The following is a 27,544-nucleotide window of genomic DNA, read 5'->3' on the forward strand; positions in this document are numbered from 1 at the left end:
GCCTGCAGTCTGTCACTCCTTTCTCATACTCTGTGGTTGCTTTGAGTATGTCAGTGGAGTCCAGAGTACATGAAAATGATTCTGCCTACTCACGGTGTTCTGGGTGAGTCTTCGTTCTCATCCTTTCTGGACTTCTTAGCATTAGGTCGGCAAGGCCGTCGTCTGCCAGTTTTCTAGTCGAGACCCACCACCAGGTGACAGCAGGTTCCGACTAGGAAACTGACGGACGAATACAAACAAGATGGCGGCGATTCGGAAGCCAATGTGTACCAGCTTTTTCGTAACAAACAGACCTAACCTTTCCCACAGTACCAGGTCCTGACCTAACCAGAAGTAACCTAACCTAACCTAACCTAACACAGGACGGCGTGCCCTAACCTGGCCGGGGGGGCTTTGCCCCCCTCTCCCGGGACCCCCCCAGTAAAGCCAGCTAACACAATTCATCCAAAATGCAAGGTTGTGACCTAACCAGAACGAACCGACCTAACCTTAAACAAGACGGCGTGCCCTGACCTGGCTGGGGGGCAAGCCTCCCCCCGGACCCCCCCCAGAAAGCCAATAAAATGCATAACCAGAAATTGATAAGAAACCACACTTACCTTAGTAGAAGTCGGAATCATCGGAAAAATCGGACGGCGGCTCGATTCTTCTTCGCTTTTGGGCTGGGACGGCTGGTTTTGACGTGATCTGGACGACTGGAACAAGTGGAACAGGGATGGGTGTAATTGACGAATCCGTTTGTACGGCGATGTCTCGGGATGGCTTCAAAATACGAGTGAAGAGCGTTCGTCATTGCACAGCACTGCTAAGTCTAGGATAGTCACCGGGTTTGCGGCTGCAAATTGCACGTGGGAGGGATCCGCGGACTGGATGGATGACATCTTGGCAAACTGGCAAGAGACTGGGTCAGATCTTGGGGCACGCGGGTCGCGAGCAGGGTCAGGTCGCGGAACTACTTACCTTGGCGGAGTTATCATAGCCCGGGCAGAAGGTGTTACGCAGCCTGGCAACCGAAACTGTAAGCTACCCTCTTGCTTGTTTGGTTAACCTTGTTGACCCGTCTATCCCTGTTGAGGTTCTGGCTGGAGAAACCCCCACAGTCCTTTCTGTACATGGTATTTCTCTGCCAGGTTGTCTACTTGCTTTGACTTTCTCTTCGCCTGCTGTTGGAGAAAGTGAGGTTCGCGGGCCATAGTAAGGTGAAGAAGTAGACACGCATTTCTTTTATTCCCTCTTCCGTGATGGCCACATCCATACTCTTCGTCTTCTGCCCATTCTTCCTCTTGTAAGAAGAACTAATAGTCCCAAACCAGAGCTTCTTACAAGAAGTCTAAGAAGACATTGGTCTTAGTTTCAGTGAGGCAAGTTGGTGAGCTACGTAGCCTTTAGTATCTTGCCCCTGCATTTGGTGGGGTTAGGGGTCTCATTTTCATTTATTCCTGAGTTTGTTGTGAAAAGTCAGAACTTATGTTATTTGATATTAGACCTGGGAACTTCTCATTTCCTCCTGTCAGAGATTTCTTTGATGCAGTACTATCCAAATAGGATACGGCAGGTTGAGGCCAAGTTTTAGCACCTGTTCCCTAGCAGGCACAAAGTTTTCACACACTTTCTGGCTTTGTTAGAATGTTCAAATGGGTGTTTGGGTCATCTAGCAAAGGGATGGCCTTCCAGTCCAGGTGAGAGCTCACAAATTCAGGAGCAGTCCTCAGTCATTAGATATGCAAAAGGAACTTTTCAGATCTGCAAGTAATGAAGGCAAGGTCATTGACATAACACCATCACCTCGTACTTTAAGGGCATTAGCCCTTAAACAACCTTTCATTAGGACCTGTGCTTGGCGCCTCAACATTTGTAGCTACCCAAGCTCCATCTGGAAAGAGAAGCACAAGGCTGGGGATGAAAGGATGATTAGCTGTTGCTTCTCTCATATTTCCTTTACTTTTTAAGATGGCAGTCAGGCTGTTTTCCCTCGGGTTGAATAGTGGATGGTTGTGCATACTACAACCGTCAGACTTCAACCAATGGCTCACAGACAGACCTCTTGTCGGGTACTGTACTGCACCGTACATCCCACTGGGACTACGAGTAGCTAGAGTGCTGTGGACGTCTGGGGTTAAAGGTAGATTTATCCCTTGTTATCATCCTTGAGCAACTGGCCATGACTTCAGCAAGGTTCTCCATTTGAGAACATCATGTTTGATGCAAAGGCTGACAGCGGATACATAAGGCCTGTACTACTGTATGCATTAGAAATATGGGCACTGATAAAAAAATTGCCAGGTTACAGTGAGGAGATCGTATGTCACAAACAGGGATGAGGAACAATTGGCCAGAATAGCAGTATTTGTGGAAGTAGCAGGATGAGGACCTCTAAGGAAGGACCCTCGTAGAGGGGTAGGGCTGTCAGTGCATCTCATGCAGTCCACTGTAGGAATTACTTAGGGCTCTTTGCAGCGTGCCTTCGGCCCCTAGCTACAACCCCTTTTGTTCCTTTTACTTTACCTCCTTTCATATTCTCTCTCTTCCATCTTACTTTCCACCCTCTCCTAACAATTGATTCATAGTGCAACTGCAAGGTTTACCTCCTGTTACACCTTTCAAACCTTTTACTGTCAATTTCCATTTCAGCGCTGATTGACCTCATAGGTCCCAGTGCTTGGCTTTTGGCCGAAATTCTGTATTCAGTTCTAAGGAAGGACCAGGAAATCATGAGGAAAGGGGGATAGATAAAGGCCTTCTTATATATTAGCTTTCCAAAATATAACTTTATTTATGTATTTTTATATTCACACTGCAGTTATTCATTATTAATTTCATGGGAGTTTAGGCAGAAAAACCATGATATGGTAGAGAATAGTGAGAACTCATTTCTTGTGTAACCTGTGAAGGGAAGCGTTGGTATAAAAGCATTTATGATTATGATGGTGGGATAGAGAAATTATGACTTATTTTGTTTACATAGCATGCCACATTACTATACAATGCTGGGGATACCTCTTCACATCCTGTTCACTTTACTAATAAGTTGCCCCCAACCAGTGATTGGTTTATCAAATGTTTTTGTCTCAAGATATATGCTGTGATCATTTGGCGATACTTTAAGGGTTCTTAAGATATTAGTAATGTTAATGGTGTTTGTCATTGAAATTATTAGTATCTATGGACTGCAATGTATCAAAAATACAAAAAGACTGCATTTGGGCAAGAGTGCCGTGCCGTGCCTTATATGGTGGTGTATAAGTTTGGAAAACTCTGATTAGTCCAAGCTATGCATGAAGTACAGAAAATTATGTTATCACTGTAAGTGATTTTATTAGTGGAATATAGCTTTTCTGATAGATTTTGATTTTAATGTACGTATTTGATATCTGTCAAATGTTTGGTTAATTAAACTCCCCTCTTAAGGCTAACAAGTGGATAAACCTTTTGGAAAACCAGACTATTAATGTTATAGCCTTAGGTAATTAAGCCCTAATTACCACCAGGTGGTGGTAATTAGGGGTGCATACTGTATTTCCCATTGCGGATACTGACAAGGAGGATAACGAAATTGAGCTTGGTATGTAATTAAATGTTTTTGATTTATGGCCACATAAGTCAGGTTAGGGTAGGGTTGCTAGTCTGATACGACGTGTTTTCTATGGTTAACAAAGATTAGGTTACAATTTTTCCATTTTTTTACACCATAGAGTATGGTGCCTTAGGTCAGGTTAGGTTAGGTTAGGATACATGCTTGTTTTACTTGTGTACGTTTTCCAACACCAATATTACCCGTTACTCATAGTAGTCCCCCATTACTGTCAGATGGCAAAGGTGGATGTATTCCAACTCTAGTAAATGTATCTGAATTCAACAGGTGTAAGTACATATGAGCGGGAATAGACTTCATTTCTTTTGTAATTTGGTTCCAAGCTTCATAGTGACAAGCGTTTCCAAAATGTGAAGAAATCAGAGAAAGGGGGTGTGTTGGGTTAACTAAGCATTCCAAGATGGAATGCATTTCAAATTCATCAAAACTATAGAGGAAACTTATCAGAAAAACTGTATTGCTGTGTTGTATTCATAGTCAAAGTCAGCTAGATTTACAGATGTGTGGCACAAGCAAAGGCTCCTGTTTGCATACTACCCTGAAACAATTCTTGTATTTTAATAATTTACCTGCATTTTTGTCTATTTGTTTATTAGTTTATTTTTCTTTTCTAGTAACTTATCTCTCCTTTCTGTTACTTCTTTCAAATGAACACCATATTCTATGGAAGCTTAAATTTTAAGTCAATGACTCTGGGCTTGCTCCATATGAATAGTGTTCATGTTCTGAATATTAATAGTAGTAAGACCAGTTTGACTTAATGGAAAATTTTTTAAAATTTAGGCAAAATTAAAGGATTCCATAGCACTGTATTTGTGTTAGTTGATAATTTTACCAGACAAATAAAGCTTAACTTATGCCATAATCTTTCATGCTGTTCCTGTAACACTGGCTGTATCTTTTACAGAATTCGCAAAAAATATGGTATAATATATTAGTGCATAAGAAATACGCAAGTCGTCATCATGAAGGTTACTGTGTGGAGTTCCCTTAGTGGAAAATTGTCAGGCCATTTGACAATGAATGTTCCTGCAACTCACACCATAAGGAGATTGCTTGAAAGCTACTGCAAGCATAAGGTAAGAAACATGTTTATGGATTATGAAAAATTAGGTTTATTAGTTCTGCTTTTCCATTTAGTTTAGTGTTTGTAGTTATATGTTTTATATGTATAAGTGCTAAAAACTTCATGTAAAAGCCTTTGTCTATTGAGACACTGCTGTAACAAAACTTCCTCCGTCTCTTTAAGGAGCTACCAATAGCAGGCACCGAAATATTGGATTATGACAAAAGCCATGGATACCTCTCAATCTACAAAGCTTTTTATATCTGCTTACAGTATGATGAATTGTTTATTTCACCTACTTTAAAACATTTTCAGAACTGAATTATTTATTCCATCTACTTTAAAACATTTTCACAGCTGAATTATTTATTTCACCTACTTTAAAACATTTTCACAACTGCTGGAATCCCCAATTTAGAGGATCACCCTTGGTCTATGCCTTTCCCTTCCGGCCAGACCATCAGTGCGTTCATCTGGCCTTACACTAACTAATCCATAGCTCCACTCACTCAGACCAATGTAAATTTTGTATAAATATCCTATGCATTGCGTTTTGTATTTAGTCAGCTAATGGTAGGACTTAGATGGTGAAGAAATACTAGATAAATGAAGGTACTGGGAGTGTAAAACTTCAATACTGTATATAATATGGTGTAATTTTTAAATGACTGGACCATTACCCTTTACATTACCTGGAGCATATCAAAGGTAAACAGTCATTTTGTCACTTTGGAAGAAAGAGAAAATTCTCAGTCGAGAGTTAGGGTCAGCCTTTGTTTTGTATTTGCCTTTTAGTAAGTGGTGTTAATGTATACTGGTTACCTTAGGAGTCATATTTAAATGTATTGAAGCTGGGTATCAGAGTATTATTAATTTAAAGCTATGCCATTAACTTTTAAGACATATGCATGTAGGGAAACAGAAACTAAATTTTCTGTTTAGTTTCTTGTAAAATACTGAAAACCTTTAAATGAATGACGATTGGAAAGATGTATAGAGAGCCCCTGGCTAATGATTGTTATATCCAGATTCGTCTTAGGTACTTCAAATTTCTTGTTTGGAGTTCAGTGTTTTTTTTTTTATCAATAATGGCATGCCGATTACATTAGCACTGCTAGAATTTCTGTTGCTTTACATACATCATTAATAGATACGGTACCTGTATTTTTCTCAGGGTGTAACTTCCAGTGGCTATGTAATAAGAAGCAAGGACAATTTACTTCTGAATCCAAATAAGAGCCTTGAAGAATGCAGTATTGATGATGGAGACATTCTCACTCTTGGCCTTGGAGGTAGGTTTTTTTATACGTAAATAAAATGCTGTAATATTCATATAATATACTGTATTATACTATTTTCAGCATTCATTTGTATAACCCATCGGAAAGCAATAGAACGTTGTTGCAGTCACTATGACATCTTTTTAAGAGAAATATTTCATTTAGAAATTAGATCATTCAGGTGTAATCCTTTAAATTTATACAATGGATAACAGTTTTTTCTTCTCAATTGATATCACATTGTACTTTCAGTTTTTAAATTCCCTAGCCTTTTTAAATTTATGTTTGGGTTGGGTTCACAGATGATGAAGAACAAACTTTTGGGTTTGGAAGTTGGTTTATGGTCACTGTTGTATCACTGCTAATCGGTGGAATTGGGTTAACATATACTATTTGGACATTCTTAGAACCTCTACCCTCTGTGCAGAAGGTATGTATCTTAGTTGTTCTCTCTCTCTCTCTCTCTTGGCTTTTGCACTTACATTTATATTTTCCTCCATTTCTGAACCCCTACATTTTACTTTTTGTTCATGTCCTACAAAGTTAATATGGTTTGTTATATTGTAATATTTTGATATATTTTTGTTGAGGTACACTACTAAACAGCATTTGTCCAAAGGGTCACATAAGTCAGCAATAAATCAGTAATCCTTCTATCATAAAATACAGATGTGCTCAGGACAAAACAAGAAGTCTATGAAAAAGGTGTTAGGAAATTAAGAAGAACCAGTAGAAATTTTATGCTGAACTAAATGTAGGTCTGTAAAAGGAAATTGTTAACCTTTTTTCTTTTTAGTAAACTTATTCTTCTCACCATCGATAAAGAATATAATGTTCTAAGTTAAAAATGCTGCCATGGGCTGTATAATGCTAGTTTTGTTATTTACTCGTAATATGATCCCAAAATTATATGAACACTACATTGTAGCGTAGGAGCGTTTCTTAGATTAAAATTAACTATATTTCAACTTGCTGACATTGCCATAGAGTACAGCGCATAATTGCTAAATTTCAAGGTGATTGTATTAAAGTTTTCCTTTCTAGAATAGCCTCTTAAATGTTACATAAAAGCTCTTTGTTCAGAACTTTGAGATAATTTGAAACTATAAGATCTATGATAGTGTTTTCTTTGATTAAGTTAGATTTATGATTTTCCTAAATCAGAATAAGAGCCAGTTATTTTTATTCATGGCAATTTTTTTAGCCAATTGAATTGTTTTTATTCAATAAAAAAGTATGCATATTCATAAGTTTTTTAGATGAGTAACCCATGCTCATTTCCTTTTTTTTATGTGGAATTGTATAAGGGAAATTTTTGTTCTATTGTTTGGCAAAAAGATCCCTTTTACCATTAGTCAGTATGTTACAAATGATACCATTTTGAGTACTTAATGTATTTATCAACAAACCATATGACATTAAATTCTTATGTATATCCCAGTTTGTATACTTTGTGTAGGTTTTTGAACTTTTGATAAGACATTATTTATTGTGATCAATGAAAATTGTTTGATCCTGTGCTGATGTATCAGAAGCTTGCAAGCTAAATTTGTCACAAGCCATTTAAAAAAATTTTTAAATATAGAGGTTTAAGAGACCACTGAGACCATTTTAGTTTCTCACCAGCTTGACTAGATGGTTTCAAGAACTGACTAGGAACTTATTCAGCAGTAAGACATTTACGCGCAGCATAAGGTTTGTTAAAGTTTTAAAACGATGGAACTTTTCGTTCACAGTACGGAATAGTCATGGATGCTGGTTCGTCTCATAGTGAAATTTATGTGTTCTCCTGGGATGGCCAGAAACACCGAGATACTGGAGATGTAACTCTCGATCACAGATGCTTTATGGCAGGTATGTCTTTTGGACTCTTTATGAGTATTGCTATGTTATTTAATTATACAGTATACTGTAGCTTCCTAGAATATTTCTAATAATGTATTTTGAAATAAATATTCTCTCATCTTTACGATAGTTGTAGTACATGGTGATGGCAGGTAAATAGGGAAACAAATCATTTGTTGAAATGAATGAAGCCATTATCAGGTGATATGGTAGACCTCTTCTGTTCAGGAGAAGCCTCTGTGTGCCTTACTCTTAGTAATACAGTATTTGTATTGAGTTCTGTTCAGTGGATTCCACTTTCTTTTGGCTACTTCATACAACAGTTAATATTTATTCTTCAGTTTTAATTTATACTGCTTTAGTTATCATTATACTGCTTTAGTTATCATTATCAGGAAAATGTTATACTGGTAAATTTTAATATAGTGGGGATGGATATGTGTGTGTGAGCACTGGTATGTGGATCTAACTGTTCTTTCAGTTTGCGTACTATCCCTAAGGCAAAATCAGTTGTTTCATTCTTGTAGGCACTTCCTAATATTTAGGCTACAAAGGCTCTTTTGACATTGGTTATGTAATACTGAAGTAGTGGCTGTATGCAAGCCTATATATACTGTGCAATATGAGATTAATGGGTCTTGCATTACTGAATCAGATTTCAGTAGATAAGACACATTCTCTGCTTATCATCATCATTAATATTTTTACATGATCTTTACCTTTTGAGTTAGACATGAAATGGGATCTTTTCACTCTCTTCTTTCCTGTGCACTTTGTGTGTGAATTCCCATCAGGTCTTGAGCTTCATCCATCCCCTTTTTCCAAGTTTCCTTGGGCTTTCCTCTAGGTTCATCCAGGCTTGCTTCCACAGTGTCTACTCCTGCTCATCAAATCTGATCTATCAGAAAGTCTCAAGATTCTGCCTTTCTTGATTGTCAACGAGATAGGTGTTTCCTTTTTCACAAGAAGTTTTGGTTGGCCACTGGCTCCTCAATCAGTGTTATGCCCCACTACAGGAGTTCTCTTACAGACCTTTGATGTCTCCTGTTGTGGATGCAGCCCTCTCGCCTCTATATTAGGTCTTTGATGTATACCTCCATCACCTTTTCCTCATGCTCCCCCAGTCTTTTAGTGCTATCTTGAGTGCCAACAGATTAATTTGTTGTGCCACCTTTGAAGGATGTGCTTCTCTCTGCCTTATACATTGTGATTTGAGTCCACTTACCCAACTGATGTCCATAATGTCTCCCCCCCCCCAACAAGCTGCATTCTAACCCCTCATTTGGTGGACCATTCTTTGTCTCAAGAACCAGCTAGCAAAGAGATGTCTCCAGAACCAGCGAGCAGGGAGAAACAATCAGTTAGCCTTCTAGATATGGCACCAGCCTTCCTTTAAAGTAGCTCTTTAATTTGTATTAACACATGCAAAGTTCAATACAGTTTTTATATTTCATATTTACAGACCAACCAACTGTTATGACTGTTTCAAGTGTGCTCTGAAAAATAAAGAACTTTGGGTAATGGTTCAGAACATAATCTCATGCTCTTCTTGTTAGCTTGGTATTAATGTGTATGTGCATATCTTTCAGGAAGCATAGTTAAAATTCCACTTGATGCTAGGTTTGTTTTTGTAATTAATCCTTTTTTCTATTATACTTTACTTATTTAAATGTTTTTCTTTATTATATATACTATGCTAATTCAAATATCTTTCCTTTACTGCTGAGCTTGAGAATTTTCTCCCAGTTATATCTTTTCAATAATGTATTTTTCCTTGTGACCGTAGTTATTTTTAGTATTCAGTACTGTAATTGCAATGCAGGCAGCTTCTATGTATTTTCTTTATTTGGTTTTGATGATTCTGCAGGTGGTGTTGGCAGCTTTGTTGAAAATGTTGATGACTTAAGTAGGTACTTGGAAAAATGCCTCAAAGAAACCAAAGAAAACGTTCCACAACCGTTTCATAAGGATACTCCATTTTATGTAGAGGCAACTGCAGGGATGAGGATCTTAAGGTTTGTGCCTTGTATGCTTGTAACCTTGAATATATAATTCATAGATGTGTGTGACATACATTTTATACTTGAGGTACCCTTTAACTCATCTTTGAGAGGTCATTTACTGAATGAACTTTGGTAAAACTGTTTTAAGGGATATAACTCTCAATTTTATGGTAGATATGACTGTATAATACTTAAGTCTTGTGTGTGCAACCCATGTGGTATTGGGCCAAGATAGCTCAAAATCATTCTTGCGCAGAATATATGTTAGGCATGTTATAAGGTTACACTTACCCACAAACTACAGTAAACTCTTGATTTTATGTATTATTTTAAAGCAAATTCTCAATTTACTCCAGAAAATTTGAGCCCCATCTTTACCTTCTCTGTGACTTTTACTGTTACTGCAAATGGAGGGAAGGCATATAATTCCACATTGTTCTATGGATGCAAATGTGCATTCAACTTCCAGGTTGGTGGATCTGAAACAGTTGAGCAGCATGTTGGTAGTTTGTTTTTGCTGCTGGTTGCAAACATATCCATTATCAATGAGTGCATGTTACCAATTGTGTACGTTGGAGAAAAGTACACAAGAAGTTCAGAGTATGCAGGAGCAATTAATTACTCTGGGGTAGTCTGTTTTGTTAAGGCAGCCAGGTACATAGCTGCCAAATACGCAGAAGCATTTATGTACACAGGAGCACTTGCATGTTCAATATCAGTCAAGCCCCGCTAAAGGCAGAGATTGAAGACTCCTAAGTAGACGTCACAAAAGTCACACAAGTCACAGACACAGGCAACATAGTTGAATTGGACAGTAACAAACCTGCAATTGGTTGACTCCTGGCCTAGCCCTGGTCTTGGAACACAGAAGAGGCAGCCTTCCTCTTTAGTCAAGAGGTGTCTACTGAAGGAAAGAGTTACAACAAAGGGTAATTAGTGGGTGTAATCACTGCAAGACTGAGATTACTAGGACAAGCAAAGCTGAAGATGGAAAAAGTAGGCGATGAGGAGATGGTAATATCTCCTCTAAGAGTGACAGAAGGAACCTCTGGAGAGGGAGACTTCTTGCTCTGAGTGCTCATGGCACTCTGAGGAAGCATCACTGAGGAGGAAACCTCATCAGACAAGACTTGAGTCTTGCCAGATGAGGTAGAGTCAGAAGAATCACCACCTGAGGCTGTTTGATGTATTACATTTATACACTGCCTGTGAGTGTAGAAGAACTACTGATACATGGATCATCCTTGAACAGCAAACATGTCTTCTGAACGGAACAATCGTTGGCACCTACATGAAGTGCGCTTGCAGGTCCCTGTGAAAGGATGACGTAGAGAAGCTGCAAGAGTTAGCCTCTGAGCCCACATAAGTACTCTGAGGCATGATTAAGGTAAATATATTTCTCCATAAAACTAACACACTTAAGGGAAATGATACTAAACACAATGAAAAGATACCAAATAGCATACCCAAAGCACAGCAGAATTAATATACAAAAATAGCTGAATCAGAGATAGAGACCTGAAAGTAACCATCATTGTGAACTGGTAAACAAAGCAGCAAAAATCTAATGGATAAAGAAAAGAACCAATAAATGTTCTCAATAAAGCTCCTATGCTAACAAAAGAAAAATGAATATGTAATAAAAATAACAAATATTGAAAAAGCAAGGCACAAATTATGCACAGTACTTGATACTAAACAAGTCCCATAATCTGAGAAAGTTGCTGAAAAACACCACAGAGCAGGGTAAAAGAATCACTGTGTCATAAGAGTGAAACACTGAAAGAAAGCGAGTACTCACAGTAACAGCGGTGCCAAACATTCCACTGACCTAAAAGCAAAGAGCACTCAGTTAAGCAACAAAACTCACAGAACATCAGGTATAATGCAAGATGAAGCAAATGAAATTCAGAAGTGAGTGAATGAAAACATGAATGGCAAATAACAACCAAGGCAATAAGAAGTGATGATCATGGGAAGCAGAGAAGCACAAGTACTTTAAGTAAAGCAACAAGGAAATGATACCTTGCATTTCTGGTCAGTGGAGCATGATGTGGGCATGCATAGTGGAACTTATCTTCTGTCAAGATCTCTCAAGTTGGCGTGGCGTGGAGGCATTCACATATAGTAAGGCAATTTGTGGCTAATATGTTAGTAAAAACAGTAAGTTCAAGTAGTTTGGGGAGCAAGTGTGTATACAGACACACACACACAAAGGAGTGAGCTGAGTTGTCAGCTGAGACCTTTGTCCCCACTGGACCTTCCTGTTGTTAATTAAACAATTTATGTATTTGTAGGGGATAGGCCATTATCTTCCGAGAGGAATATAAAAGTTTTTGTTGGAAATTAAATGTTGGCATAAGCATATCCAAAATTAACAGCAGACGTATGTTGGATGCAGAAATTGTATTGCATGCCAGAAATTGACCACATTTTATTTTACTATTTTACTTTTTTCTCATTATTTTGTGGACATTTAGTAAATTCTAATGTGCACTGTTTGAAGGACAAATAATTTGGGTAGTCTCAGTAAAATTACTTATATCCAATCAGTGCCTAGGTAATTTTGAATGTGGTGGTTATGAATGTCATTTTTACTTTAGCACAAAGCTGCATTTGAAATCATGTTCAATCTTGTGTCACTGAACGTATTAAAATAAAGTAATTAATATATCACTTGCATTGTGTGATGTTATCTCCGTAGCATCATAGAAAGAATGGAGTTTTCCTTTGAACAAAATATGTATGGTTTTAATGTTTTTCAGGGACTTTGATCCAGAAGGTGCAAATCTGGTACTGGCTACCATCAGAGAAATACTTAAAACAATGACCTCATTTCAAATCATCCACAATAATATTGAAATAATTGAAGGATCAGAAGAAGGAGCAAGTGGCTGGACAGCTGTAAATTACCTTTCTGGGCATCTTACAAAAGTAAGTTTTAATATTCAAATGTGCTTAAAATTTTTAAGTAACTAATTTGTAGCATACACACTTCATGGTTTATTTATTTTAATTTTAATTCAAAGAGAAGAGTAAGAATTTGTATAGCCATCACATAAGTCTTGATATCTTAAGCCTGAGTGTCGGAGACTGTGTGTTAGTTCTGGAACACTGTTTCGTTGGGCAAGGGTGGCTGCTCTTTACCCTGACCGAGAACCAAGGAAATTAGGGTATTACCCCTTCCTTAGCATTCTGGAAGAACTATTGAATGTTACGGGTACGAAGGGCATGTGTCTGGTGCCACTAGACCACACTTACCTCTTTGTTGAAACCTTAGGGGCATCTCTGTCTGAGAGATGTTAACTCATAGACATTTGGATGTATTATCGTTGGAATCATGGTGGTTCATGTGTTACTTCTGGGGAGAGAGCACGTTCCTTTTTTGTCAACCACGTCGTCATGGTTATATTATCTCACCTCTGGTATACTCTAATGAGGCAAGGCTCTCCAGAGTACCTGGTCTCATGTTGCATTTAATTGGTAAGCACTCTGGCAACTGCTTATCAGATATGTACTTGCCAATATCTTGCATGCAACATAGTTTTATGAGCATCCATTTTGGAAGTTGACTTCTGATCTTATTCTGTCCTCCTCTAATCTTGCAGTACTTAGCTGCACCCTGGTGTTTTAGCCACTTGGTCTTTCCACCTAAATTGCTATTCATGCAGTATATGATTAATGGGGTTCAGATGAATCAAACTTTTTTTTAAACAAAAGTTTTTTCATACAAACCCATGGATTGTAGAGTACAATAAGTGCCCTCTTCCCTTCCCTGTACACCTGCATTTCAATATTTCTCTAACAGATGGAGATGAGGCAATATGTGATTAACAGGTTTGTATGAAAAACCTTGCTTTACGTATTTGAAAAGTTTTTCTTAAAGACCTTTCCCAATTTCAGGATAAAGAACCAACATCAGCTGCCCTAGATGTTGGCGGGGCATCTGTGCAGATAACACAAGAGGTGATAGGTAATGGGACATGGACACCTGAGAACCTAACTCTTTATAGACATAATTACACGTAAGTTTACGTGACGTTTACTGTTGTAAATTTTAAAAGTTGCTGAGTCATCATTTCTTAAATGTGTTCTGTTTCACCACAAACTCTTGCTTCTAATTAGCCTTTTTCATGCACTTGAGAATAATCATCTCAGGTGCTTCAGTCTGTCTTAAAAAGAAGAATATGGCAGTCAACTGGTATAATTGCAAATGCATAAGCAGATCCGAGTTGTAAGTAGCTGTCAGTCTTGTTATTTGTGTCTGATTTTTTTTTTTTTTTGAGGAGTACCATTATTCATTTTCCGATTATCTTTATTTTTCCTTTTGATTTGTTTCAGTCATATAATGAGATATTTAGGGAATCTTCCCTCAGTTTTATAATGGGTAAGTTTCAATTATTTTTATGTCTAATACTAGCTAGGCTAGAGAGAATTTTTTGGAAGTCAACTTCTTTTTAGTCACTGCCAGTTTCTAGGTTTTGTTCGGAGATTAGGTTGCTTAGTATGGTATAAGTTTGCCTTTATTAAAATTTTTGTCACTCCTTTCTATATTTACTTTTTTCTCCAGATTAACAAACCAGTTTTGGTATTGTGGGTTTGTTGATTAATTTATTACTGTTTTAGTGCATTATAGTAGCCATATGAATAATGAAGATTGCCAGCTATCGTAGACTCTTGGATCTACCCACTTATGTGCAAGCACTTCTGGCTGATGTCCATTTTCTCTCTTTCTATTTAAGAAGGACTGAAATATCTGGAACAATTTTAGGTTCATAAAAAATGTTAATTATAAGTGTGGAATTTCAGTGGCATGGAGATGTCTAAACTCAGCCAAAGTGAGGATGTTACCAAGTCACCACAAAGTATTTGTAATAATATATACAGTAGTATTTATATATACATTCTAACATGTGATAATGTTTACCAAAGGTTTGTTTTATTTTATGCTTGCTTCAAGGTCCAGTAGAATGCTTAAATGTTTTGAAAAAATGTAATAAATATCGTTTCTTGAATTTTTTGAGGTAATGATTTTACTGGATATTCTTTATAACTTCCCATATAGGGTCTATACTAGAAACAGTTTGAGGATGTCTTATTAGAAATGGTTTTATAATTTGTATAAATGCATTATCTACATTACTGTGAATCTTTCATGCTTTGGTATTCATCTTTATATTTTAATTTTTGTAGTCCCATATTTGTAGATAGGATTGCATTTTGAAAAGCTCATGGATCTCTTTTCAGTGTATTTCTGTACTTATTTTATTGTTTGCATATTTTTAGGGTTCTCAGTCAGTCCTTTTTGTGCTATGGAATTGGAGAAGCTGAGCATCGTTATGGTTATTTTCTGGTTAATGACAATGGAACTTTGAAAAATGAAATTTTTATAGACCCTTGTTTAGCTGAAGGTGTTACACACAACATAACTGCAGATGAGCTAAATGGTCCATGCACTCGTACAGATGACTCTAAACCTGTCCTGATGGGAGTTAATCAATTGAAATGGCACAAACTTAAGAAAATATTTAAAAATTATAAAGCGAGTGAAGCAGAGCACGACAGTGATATGACCGAATATGTGGACAGTGTAACCAGTGAAATGAATAGCAATAGTGACCCCAAAATATCAGACATCATAGTTACCAAAGGTTCCAGTAATCCTCCATTATGTAATGATAGAATGAAAAGATTGTTTGATTTGAATTTATGCAAGGAAACGTTTACCTATGGCGACTGCTTCAATTCCAAGTCTCTCCCTCCAGTATCTGGTGATTTAGTGGTAAGTTTTTTGTTGTCGTTTATTATTTCATATATTGAAAGAACGTTCCCGTAGGCTTTTAATGGCAACTAACAGTTTCAATTTAATATGTTCGTAATTAGACTTTTCTTGAAAAAAAAAAAAAAAAAAGACAACAGGCCTTTTTACTGGTTGGTTGGGTTTATGTACTTAATTAGAGTTGAAGTGATGCTGTCATCCATGCCAGCGCAATTGGGCTGTGTTCCAGTCATAGAGAAAATTATAAATTATACCGTACTCTATTTAGCATTTAATATATTAGAATATATAGTAAAGTGAGTTGAGGAAGAACAAAAAAATTAAAGATTAAAATGTACCGTAATTACAGTTATCAGTGTCCAGTCCCGTTAGAGTTATAACAGGCCATTTAACATTGTGTTAAAAAACAACACTGGATTACTAATAAGATTTCAAGACCATTGACACTGTGTTCAAAAGATGACACAAGATTACTTAGATTTCTTTTATCGCAAACATTTATTTCCAGGCCTTTTCTGGTTTGTTTGAGCAGCTAATGAAAGCATTAGGTTTAAAAGCAGGAACTAGTCTAAAGGAGTTTGAAACAGCAGTGTTTGAAGTTTGTTCGTTAAATGCGGATGACCTCTACAAGAGATTTCCAGGTGGGTGAAATTATTAATGAGCCGTGTTTTTCCTTTAATTGCAAAAAAATGAAAATACAACTGTTAAAACATTTACCAAGTGGCCGTATGCTTTTATGCCTCTGTAATAGCATGTGTATTACACATCGTCTAAACTATAAATCTCAAATATTCATATCAGCCTTGCAGCTCTAGTAATTGTACAGTTTGTGTTTCAGGAAGTTATAATGAGTCCAAAAAAACAAATAGATAGGTAGGGCACTGTATTTTTACCAACAGATCATTATATAATCAAGTTTTTATATTTTTTACTTTCAGATGTAGACAAAGCTTTAGTAGAGGATCTGTGCTTTGATGCTATGTATATTTACAACCTAATGACTGCTGGTCTTGGTATTGATAGCTCAGAATGGAAACTGATACAGTTTACTGATGAGGTAAGGCTTTCAATGATTACACTGTATTGAGAGTACACTGAAAGAATTTTGGTACTGACTTGGGATTTAATGATTTCAGCATCTCATTACAGTTATTTTAATTGTGAATTTTATTATGATCTTACTGCAGAGTTTTTTAGGTGCAAGTGTAGCAAACAGTATTCATTTGGATTAAATACTATGGTTTTTGTGCAGTTGTTTCTTTCTCAGACGGCAATATAGAATGTAGTCTGGTACTTTGGATGACTTAAAAAGTAACAGGAAAAACCTATAAATATAAAGGAATTGAAAATCACATCCCCTTGGTTAATTGCCTGGGAGAAAATATTTTGTCATCAGATCTTGGTAGTTGTCCTATATCACAGGAAACCTTATAATTTGCATAAAAAGTGAGGTTCCTGGTTGAAGTAAACATCAGGATTCACAGGATGTATGTTAATGAGACTGCCCTCTTATGTTAGACAAAAGACTGATAAACCTTAGAACACTTGAAGATTGGAATACAGGCATATATGTATATATGATTAATGGATGTATATGGAAAAATTTGTCATATATTTATTATTCCTGCAGTTTGACTGCACAGTTTTTAGCTTGTTGAACTTGAGTGCTAAGCAAGACCCGTCTTGTTTTTCACCACAATCTAATGAACTCTCAGAGGTAAGAAAGCTGCTAGTCAAAGATCTCTCAACAGAATTTAAAAAATGACCGAGCTCTTATTGCTGATCTGATCTTCATAGTGGGGTTACCTCATAAGAATGACGACACACTAGAAGATGAAAGCATTAGATGTTGGGGCTGTTAAATCTAGTGGTCTTTATACTATACATCCCAAGATTGGATATATGTATCACACAGTTACAGGGTAAAGCTCTTCTTGATGGAAAATGGTTTTCATCCTTGTGGGTATTTTAAAGCATTTGTTTTTAAATAAGAATTGGAAATGGAGCAAGGTAGAGCTAAGGAAGTTCCAACCAGTGACAAGAGACTAAAAAGAAATGGATGTATAGTACTACAAGGCAGCAGCAATGCAGCTAGGACTGAAGGGACACTGCAAAAACCTTTTTGTTTCATACACAGTTTGCCGTGCAAGTGAGGTACTATCCTGTCATTGGACAGGACTTTATTATTATTAGTACATCCTCATTACAATAATATTATTAGTCCATCCTCATTACAATAATTACACATCGTTCTTTACTTTTCCTGTTTCATTCTTTTCCAAGCTGTTAAAATCCAGAGATGCTGAGTGATTGTAAATTACCAAATCCTTACAGAAGCTCCTTGGAAAATGTTAATACGTTTTTGTCTTTTGCAGATTAATAACACTGCAGTAGATTGGACTATGGGTTTTATGATAAATCGTACAACAGCGTTTCCTGCAGTTATACCTGTAAAACCTCTGAGTCCTCCTGTGTTTAGTCTTCTCTTGATACTGTTTGGATCCTTTTTGATAAGCGGCATCTTGTTCTGCTGGCACTCTTACAAGATAAAGTACCATAGCACTTCATACCAAAGGTGTGACCTTCATCAAGCTTAAATTAAACATTAGCTGTTCTGATGTACAGCATTTCCTGTGATAAGTGTATGTTGGTAGTGTGTGCCTTAAATTTTCACTTCCATTTCTGTTTAGTAGAGTATGCTAAGGTGTGATCTAAGTTAATAAGGTTGAGAAGTTTTACTTTAATTCTCGTAGAAGTTTCTTAGAAGTTAATTTTTCTGTCCTTACGAGGCTTTTCTTTCTGCTGAGAGCAGTACATATTGTGAGTATGTATATAAGTTGATGGAATGAGACAGTGCTAATTCATAGTTTTTAGCTTATGAAAGTTGAGTATTTTGACTCGGTGGTCTGGTTAAACTACTAAATAATAATAAGTCAATTTTTAGTAATGGAAGTTTGTACATATAATGACTTTTTAGATATCCTATTTTGTTAAGGGCCACACACAAAATGTTCCATGAAATTAATTAATATATAGATGTATAAGCAGAGTACTTAAGCTATTGTGCATATTTGGTTTTGGTAGTTATCAATAAATTATGGCACTATAAAGGTTTGTACTGAAATTCATAATTTGCCGATATGGAAAGATGGTACGTTGATTGTTTAATGTTTTTGAATTCGTAGAGTTTCTAACTACTTAAAAATGACACCATCGTCAATGACAGTACTAATACGTAAGCCCACTTTTTGTAGTAATTGAAATATGAGGCACACAGTTAGACTTGTTTTGTATTGTTTTGAGTGTTAGCTGCTATGAATTAAAATTTTCATGTGGTAATAATGGTTCAAAAAGTTTTGAAGAAATCCATTTTAATATATGCCATATGTCCTCTGAATTATCCATGAGATGGTATTTACTGTGTGAATACAGTTGTAAAGTAGTGCTATCTGATCAGGAATCCAATTCCATTCAGTGCTTTATAGTAGTTTTGATTTATGCTGTGTCATGTTTTACATGTATTTTTGCTATCCTGTACTTAACTAGAACACCAACAATTTCAAAAACATTTCTCATAGGAGAATAAAGGTCCAGAGCTTAATATATACAAAATATAACATAAAATAGTCGTGCTCAAGAAAAGCTTGAATTTAGGCTAACAAATTATTTTTGTATTATTTTTATGATAGCTTTATGCTAGTACATATGTAGATTTTATTTTCTTTGTGCTCTTATGGATATATGATGCATACATTCATACAACATATACACATATATTTTTGTAAATTATATGAAAAGTTCCTAGGCATTTCTGATATGGTAGTGGAATCTCTTTTTACTGGATGTTGTATAAACAAAACAATGGGTTTTATGTCAGTGGTCTGAATTTATTTGATTATTACTCAGAATACTTAGATAACTATAGGGTCTTTTGGAAACTGAATCATTAGCTTAATAGATAATGCTTTGCCTCTGCTTCAGAAGAGAAAAGCAGGGATTTGGTTTAATGAAAGTTTTAGCTCATGTCGGTGGCTGGTGGAGTATAGGTAATGTTGTCCTTTGTACAAGTTCCTTTTTGAAGATCCTAGAGAAATCATTCCTTTTGTGTTTTAGTATAAGTAATGATTTTCTGTTAGAGTCTTTTCTTAACGGGAGCTACATTATCTTTTCAGTAGCATGAGCAACTTGGTTTTGTCATGCATATCTTAATCATTGACACACACCGTCTAGGTCCTGTCCAACGAGTAGCCATGTTTACAATTTATTTTTTGCAATTTGGCAGTATATTCTAAATATTCCAGAGCTAAGTTAAAGTCATTTGAAACAATTGTACCACAGGTAACCTAAATATATTCCGCTGTTACACGTATTGGAAGTGCAGGGTTAACTGCAAAGCACCCCTTTCTGTGACCTGGCTTTACCTTTCTTCGGACACAAATGCTGTATGTTAAGAAACAAATGTACTATAACTAGAGAGAGTACAAAATCCCTAATTGATCAATAACTCTTCATTGGCTAACTGCCAAGTTCTTGTATACCTTTGTATCTCTTTTAATGTTGATTGAGCTGGTCTGATGCCAACAAAGGCTCATGCTGTTGGAGCAGCCTGCAACTTCCCCCCTTGAACATACAGTATTGTATATCACACATTCAAATAGGAATGACTATTAACTCCTGTTATAGCTGTGTAAATATGAAAGTAATGTTATCTCTCTGTGAGACATAAAGTAATTAATTTTTCCTAAAGAAAATTACATATATTTTACAGTTGCATCCAAGTTTTATTGTCCTTCAGTCATTTGTTTTATAAGGTCATGGGTCCATTTTCTTTAATTTCTTGGATTATTTTCCAGCTCTAAATGCTAGAGACCTGAAAATTATTAATATTTTTGGAAAATCTCAGTTTTTAAATTTAAACTTGTAAGAGGATATATCTTGAATGTGGTAATATTTGCATTTAATGCCATAAACTAGCCTCTTCCTTTCTTCCAAAATCAGTACAGTACAGTATCAGATTATTATAATATATAGTACAATATATAGCAGGAATGTTAAACTGTATGGATGTGTTTCAAGATATAATGTGATGATCACTAATTTTTTAATTTCTGAATTCCAGTTGGTCAGTGGGATGGAAAACAATTGTTTCATCACAAACATATTACTTCATAATGTAGGCTATTTGTGTGTGCAAGTAAATTCCATGCCCATCAGTTAGGCTTGGGTAGATTAGCACAGGTGCATATGGTCTCTTTGAGTTCCTGATAGTAAGCTGAATTGTATTTTATGGTTGCAATAACATACCTGCTGTAGGCACTTGGTATGGTGATAGGTTAAGCTTAGCCTTGTAACAGCACCTCTATGGTCAATCAGTATTGTGCAGAGACTGGTTCTGGGATGAAACATTCTGAAAACGAAGGGACGAAACATTGTGAAAATGAAACACTGTCACAAGAGTCAATGGTGCAAGGACACAAGCCGTGCACAAACAAAGGCAGTGTATGTACACAGGAAGATGATGTAATGCCAACCTTTGCAGTGGAAAATACCATCCGGTGGGCAATACAGTTACAGAAGATGAACTGCCCAGAGAATGGCTTGGCCCACAATCATCACAGTGCAGCAAAAATTCAATCATCATAAGAATGGTTACCAGCTTGAAGATGAACCAAGACTGTAACCAAAATGGTTCCAAAGAATTTTGATAGCTCTGTACTGGGGTGAGATCCATAATAACAGGAATCACAAGAGAAAAATACAAATTACTAATCAGAGAACTGTCCATGTGATGGGGAATATTGTAGTGCTTGGTCCTAGATGGAAGCAAGACTGGTTCCTCCTACAGTGCTTGGCTTGTGTGCCTAAAATCTATATAGAAGGAACACTCAATAGAAATTCTGGAAGGTGCCCCAGGGTAGACACCTGATCCTCTCTGTCTTAGCAGCCTGAAGTCCAGGGCAGAAGAGAATGGAAAGGACAAAAGGGAAGCACTTGATACAGAAAACAGAAAATGTAAGCCCCCTTTCCCTCCCACTTGGCTATCATCTGATCAACCTCCTCCTGCAATGGTGAAGGCACAAAGGACAACAGCCAAATGATCTAAGCCAAAGCAATGACCGCAGGGAATGGGATCTCAGCCAAGACCAAAGAACATTTGAGTGAGAATTCCAAGTTTGTTTTAGGCTGACCAGAGAAAACTCCAGCAACCGCCCAGAAACTGTAGAACACAATCTTTGTTCGTTAAAGGGGTCTGACAACCAGGTTCAAAGGTATCATGTTTGTATGTCCCCAATCACCATCCCAGAAGTCAAACAAAGAGTGCAGAGGCTCTCCTACTCTTTGAACACTTTTCAAGTACCACTCGGAACCACTCTGCCCAGTGACTGGTCTGCCATTCCAGTATGCTGGCTGGACCTGCTTCCTCAACCTGGCCGCTCTTATGCCTGCCAAATCAGTGCTCACCTGTGCCACTTGCTCTGCCCTGTGAGCAGGTAATTGCTTCTGGGGCCACTTCCTTATTTCAAAAGGTACTGATGATTAGCTTGGTCACTGCAGATCATGATAATTTTTGTGACGATGTCTGTTCTTATTCAGGAGCATCTTCAAGTGATTCCGTAATCTAAATTTTTTTTTTTTTTTTTTTTGAAAGCCGTGCTTGCTGGACTCACGTCTCTTTCTCTCACTACTGCTTTTGCTATTGCTTCTGTGACTGGTATGCTGTCCCTGCTGGTTCCACTATTACTGCTGCACTGCTGTCTGGTCTTGCCATCCTTCTTGTTCTTGCTGCATTGATGTCTTTGCCCGCTACTCAAGCTCTTCTGGCAGCTTCGTTGACTACTAGCGCTGCTGTGTATGATTTTGTTGTGTACTGATGAAGTTCCTGTTGCACCAGTAGCTGATCCTGCCACTCCCCTACACTGATTACTGGCCCGCTATCCCTGCTGCTCTTTTAACAATGGGCATTGCTGTTGCTGCTGCATCAGGGATGTTACTGCTGCACTGATAACCACTCCTGCAGGTGTTGCTGTTCTAACCAGAAGTTCAGCTCATGTTGTCACAGTTTACATAGCCCATGGATGGATGGGCCTGCTGTTCCAGCAGCTGCTGCTTCATTTGTTCATGCATATGCAATTCCTGTTGTCCCCATTGTTCTCCAAGCAGCTCCCTCACCTGTCCTTGCCCATACAGCTCCTGTTCTGCATACTGTAATGACAGCTGTCGCTTCATCTGTACCTGCACTTGCAGCTCTTAGACTGCCCACTGTTTCAGCAGTGGTTATTCACCTGTTCTTGCACACTTAGCTCCGGAGTTGCTTGCTGTATTGGAGGAAGCACCCCTCCTATTTCTGCACATTCAATCTTTCTACTGCTTGCTGTTCATGAAAAGCTTGCTTTTCACACATGGAAAACTGGAAAACTGTACATTTGTAAGCAACATGTTACCTAATGCCATAACTGTATTTTGGAGGAAATAAGTTTCCTTTATTTGTTGTATTTATTCTCTGAAACTTAAAACCCAGTGCATTAACCATATTCCTCATTTGTTCTTCATATTTGGTAATTCAAAAATTAATGACAATTGTTTCCCATGCTATCATACTAAACAAAATAAGATGCATTTTTGACTTGTTGGAACTAACTATAACATAACATCACTGTCATGGTATGCATGTAACCTCAGCTGACAAAAGTGCACAATTACAGTATGTTACTGGCTGTTCTTCACAGAATGCATGATGAAATACATTGCTATACATTGCTATCTAGTATATACCTACAGTTTCCTGTCAGCATTTGGAAAACCACCATGAATTCTTTGGTATTGTGTACTGCTACCATAACAACCTTTATGACAATTAATTTCTTTTAAATCTGCATACATCTTGCAACAAGAATTGCTTCTCTTTCTTAGTTCAGTTCATACCGAGACTTACACGAATCTTGTGAGTGAAGGTGTACGGAAACAATGCCATATCATTGTTGGCTCAATAATGAAATACACCAGTGTGACAACAGCAAAAGACGTTGCTAATTAAAGTGAAACAGCAGAAAAAATACAACTCTAGATTTTAGTAAATAAAAAAAATAACAACTACTTCCAAGTAGGTTAAAACTCAAGTGTTATTATTAACTGGTAGTAATTAGATGTCATTTATAGTTAACCCAAATCTAGTTTCAATGAAAGATTGTAAGGTTTTACCCTGCATTTTGTATATAAGGCTAGTTATTCTCCACAATCTAGATGTCCTTCTGTAATAAAACTATGTGGTCTTTTACATTATTTGCCATAGGATACAGATAACTGGATCTTTCTTTCGATTTATATCTGAAAGAGTTCATCATATTTGGTCTATTCTGCTTTTTTTGTTTAATTTAACTTTTGCTTTTGTTAAAGTACAGGATACTAGTGCATTCATGGCCATCAATCATCTCCACAAGTAAAAGAGAGAGAGAGAGAGAGAGAGAGAGAGAGAGAGAGAGAGAGAGAGAGAGAGAGAAAGTTGCAGTGAAAGGCAGCATCAAGCACTTTACAAGATGAGCTGCTCTGATGCTGAATAAATGTACTGGTGATCTCATGAACCTGACTGAAAAAAATTATGATTATAAAATGCCAACTAAGGAAGAATTCTATTGGGCCAACAGATAAAAAATGAAGGTACAATACAGAATGTTGAGTTTTTTTTTTTTTTTAACTATAAGCAGACTAGTTTGGGAATAGCTGACTAACCTTGTTTGTTTCACTAATGATAATGACAAACGAAAGTGAATGAAGGTAGAGGATATAAGGCTAAATGCATCACTGAAGACAAGTGTTTGTGTGTAACTGTTGCAAAAAATAACATACTGATTGTTTGGAAAAAATAGAGGCCATGACAATTACAATTAAAAATATAACATGATTAGCGTACTGCCTTGACGGAAATGGCAATAAAGTGCATTAATAACTTAACATGTATGCCACTTTACAATACACTGGTGTCACTGTTTAAATCATGAACTACAGACTAGCTGAGAGACAGTTGTTTAACCATGGACTTCAAGAGATTCGAAAATTATGTATAAAACATGAGTACATTACACATAAACTGAAAGAGTAGAATGCCATAAATTTTACGTTTTTCTTACCTTGTCAGAAGATGGATGCAAATGTACTGTTCTTTAGATGGTGGCTCAGTATTAGGAACATCTGCATAAAAGATAACATATGATGTCTTTTATTCACATAGGCTTTAAAAACTTCATTCATTAAAATTTGTACTCTAGTATTACAGCAATACATATTACAGTAAAAGGAATTCTTCTAAGTAAGGGAAGTAAAATTATTATTAATGACAATATTGCATATTCTTTTTGTTTCTGACTGTGTACAGATTTGAAAGTTAACTCAGTTTTGTTTCTGACTGTGTACAGATTTGAAAGTTGACTCACTGATCTAGGAGAACAAGAACTATTTTGTAAAAATCAAAATTTCAAAATTATAAATAACAGCATCTGTGGCTCTAAGTATTATGATTAGAATCATTAGGTAGTTTAACCAGACCACTGACCAATTCTTCACTTGCATATGGGTGACCTGAAGGACTGGGTTTTAAATGAGGGATAAAAACGGGAACCAGATGATGTTAAAGAAGTTAGACAGTAAGTTACTCCTATTACACAGAAGAAGCAAGACGGAATGGATGAAAAGCAAAATACACAAGCTGCAAATAACCTGTATCATTGTTGCAGTGCACCACTCATGGCACACTGTAGGAGGGACCCCACAGTGATTGTAATTAAAAGGAATGTACTTAAAACAACATAATAAAAGCATTCTTTTTCCTCTCATAATTTTAATGCATGCTTTAAATGCTTTAGTTTCTTTGTATTTCATATACAGTAAATCATTTGATTCTTGTTTCACTTAGTGAAAATTTCAAATATAACTAAAATCATTATAAAGTTATAAAGTTTAAGGCTCTACTGTAAAAATATCCTGCCATTTCAGAATCTTATTTTGATCATTTCCTCCTTCCAGGGTTATTGCTGATCACATTGACCAAGAACTTCATAGATTCATATAGCAGATTACGCTAGCGATCATTCAAATGTGATATGTTCTCAGGAAAGGAAGAAATGTGTGCTTAATTTACAATGATTTTGATACCATTATACCTTCCAGATATTGAGTATTGAGTGTCCATGACAAATGCCTTTCAATACTGTATTGATTTCATTTACTTGTTATGCTAGTTTTACTAAAATTTACCTTATACAGTAAGTGCCAAATAGTGTTTAAGAATATTCTATGTGTAATACTGTAGTGTTTTTTACACATCAGCTTTAATATCCAAAACCATATTGAACTGTAATGGGTTTTTACAAAACTTTTCAACTTACAGAAAGCATCTGAAATCGGATGTACTGTATCATACTGTATTTTGTGGATTACACAATGTATTTTTATATAGGTGGTCCAATATTGAAGGACTGGATAACGTAATGATAAGTGGTGGCCTATCATACAAAAAAAATATGGAAATATTATCTGTACATCAAGTCAACACATTACATATATGCAATGTATGCTTGGCCAGCCTGTAGAAAATATGACATTCTGACCAAAAAATGAAAAAATGTTAGCTTTTCATAAATGTAGGATGTATATTTTCTTTCTGAAACAAGACCCACAGAAAACATAAATGCTGGCAAACATGGTAGAACCCCTGATGCTGCAGAACAGCGAGGTATTTTGGGTACAGATTAAACACAGTAATGTGTAATTTCTTGTACTGCTGAAATTTAAAAGTTATGTGAACTACCTTCAAATACAGTAGAAGAAAATATATAAACGGACACATGCATAAACTGAGCATCAAAAAATAGTCTTGTTTATATTAGATTCTTCCATTTCACAGTCAGAACCCCCAACAACATATACTGGTTGGATATGTCAAAGTTTATTTTAAGGTGCAATAATTCACATCTATGTGTATATTCATTTCAACTGAAAGTTCAATGCACTTTGGATAATACCAAACTCCTATTACAAGTACATAACTTAAAAATCAGGGAAAAGTGTGGTGGAATGATTATATTCTTGTCATTAAGATTATTTTACCCAATTTTTGCTGTGGTTCCATTTGAATAAATATTATTAATTATAATTATTATGGATTGCAATTTTCCTTTAAACAATTATTATCCCTGTTCTTAAATACAATTCTTGTGTAATGATTAATACTTAACTTTTAGCATTTTAATAATAAAAAAGCACTAGAAGTTTCAGAGTGTTGTGATTATTTTCATGTTGATTTCCATTGACAAGAATGGCGTAGTGACTTTTCCTTCACATACAGTATACAGTGTATGAACTGCATTACGCTATGTATGATAAATGATATTCCAGTCCAGTGTACTATCATGTAAATAAATATCCATTTTAAACATAATTTTCCAGGTTGTAAGAAATAATGTAAAAAATAAAAACCTGTGAAATATATGTAAATCTTTACTGCATCTTATATACCATTAAAGCTTCAGCAAAACCTAGCTCCTATCTGCTAATGATGATGACAAACCGAAATCTTCTGTGGTGGATTTACATTCTTTATGTGTAAGATGGTACCAGTGGTAAACCACAGGATAAAAAGGAAAAATGTCTAAAGGCATTTGTGAGAGATGCTCTTACAGTAGAGGAAAACAGACTCATCTCCAATTTGCCAAATGTATTACCTGGCTATATTAATAAGCTATCTCAAGCCTTTAATTTTCCAGTCTCATCTGCAAAGTATGGGGAGTCCTTTCAGTTACAAGATAAAACTTGTGAATTTGAAAGCAACTTTTTAGAATTCTTTCAATGGTAAAACTTCGTTTAGATTAAGATAAGGCTTTCATCTTTTTTTTTTTTTAATTATACAATTTTGTTTGAAAATCTCTCAGTGACAGACCTTTCTTCATCAAATTTTTTGTTTATTTTTTTCCAATCTACTTTCAACCA

General features: G+C 36.3%; 1 protein-coding gene across 3 annotated transcripts in view; it reads left to right on the top strand.

Moving 5' to 3' along the window:
- The window catches only part of LOC136840758 (ectonucleoside triphosphate diphosphohydrolase 1-like), a 28,267-nt gene extending 1,223 nt beyond the window's left edge, over positions 1-27,044 (top strand). Inside the window, exons 2-13 of one of the 3 annotated variants that reach the window (XM_067107622.1) lie at positions 4,500-4,671; positions 5,833-5,950; positions 6,241-6,368; positions 7,675-7,792; positions 9,651-9,798; positions 12,552-12,720; positions 13,690-13,811; positions 15,073-15,568; positions 16,074-16,206; positions 16,504-16,622; positions 17,941-18,140; positions 25,583-27,044. In XM_067107622.1, the coding sequence (XP_066963723.1) occupies positions 4,558-4,671; positions 5,833-5,950; positions 6,241-6,368; positions 7,675-7,792; positions 9,651-9,798; positions 12,552-12,720; positions 13,690-13,811; positions 15,073-15,568; positions 16,074-16,206; positions 16,504-16,622; positions 17,941-18,140; positions 25,583-25,628 (1,911 nt within the window). In that variant the 5' untranslated portion in view covers positions 4,500-4,557 and the 3' untranslated portion in view covers positions 25,629-27,044. The remainder of the gene's footprint in view (positions 1-4,499; positions 4,672-5,832; positions 5,951-6,240; positions 6,369-7,674; positions 7,793-9,650; positions 9,799-12,551; positions 12,721-13,689; positions 13,812-15,072; positions 15,569-16,073; positions 16,207-16,503; positions 16,623-17,940; positions 18,141-25,582) is intronic. The other 2 variants (XM_067107623.1, XM_067107624.1) reach the window with 2 other exon arrangements.
- The last annotated feature ends 500 nt before the right edge of the window (positions 27,045-27,544 follow it).

The sequence above is a fragment of the Macrobrachium rosenbergii genome, chromosome 8 (assembly GCF_040412425.1).
Source record: "Macrobrachium rosenbergii isolate ZJJX-2024 chromosome 8, ASM4041242v1, whole genome shotgun sequence".
NCBI classification, from domain to species: domain Eukaryota; kingdom Metazoa; phylum Arthropoda; class Malacostraca; order Decapoda; family Palaemonidae; genus Macrobrachium; species Macrobrachium rosenbergii.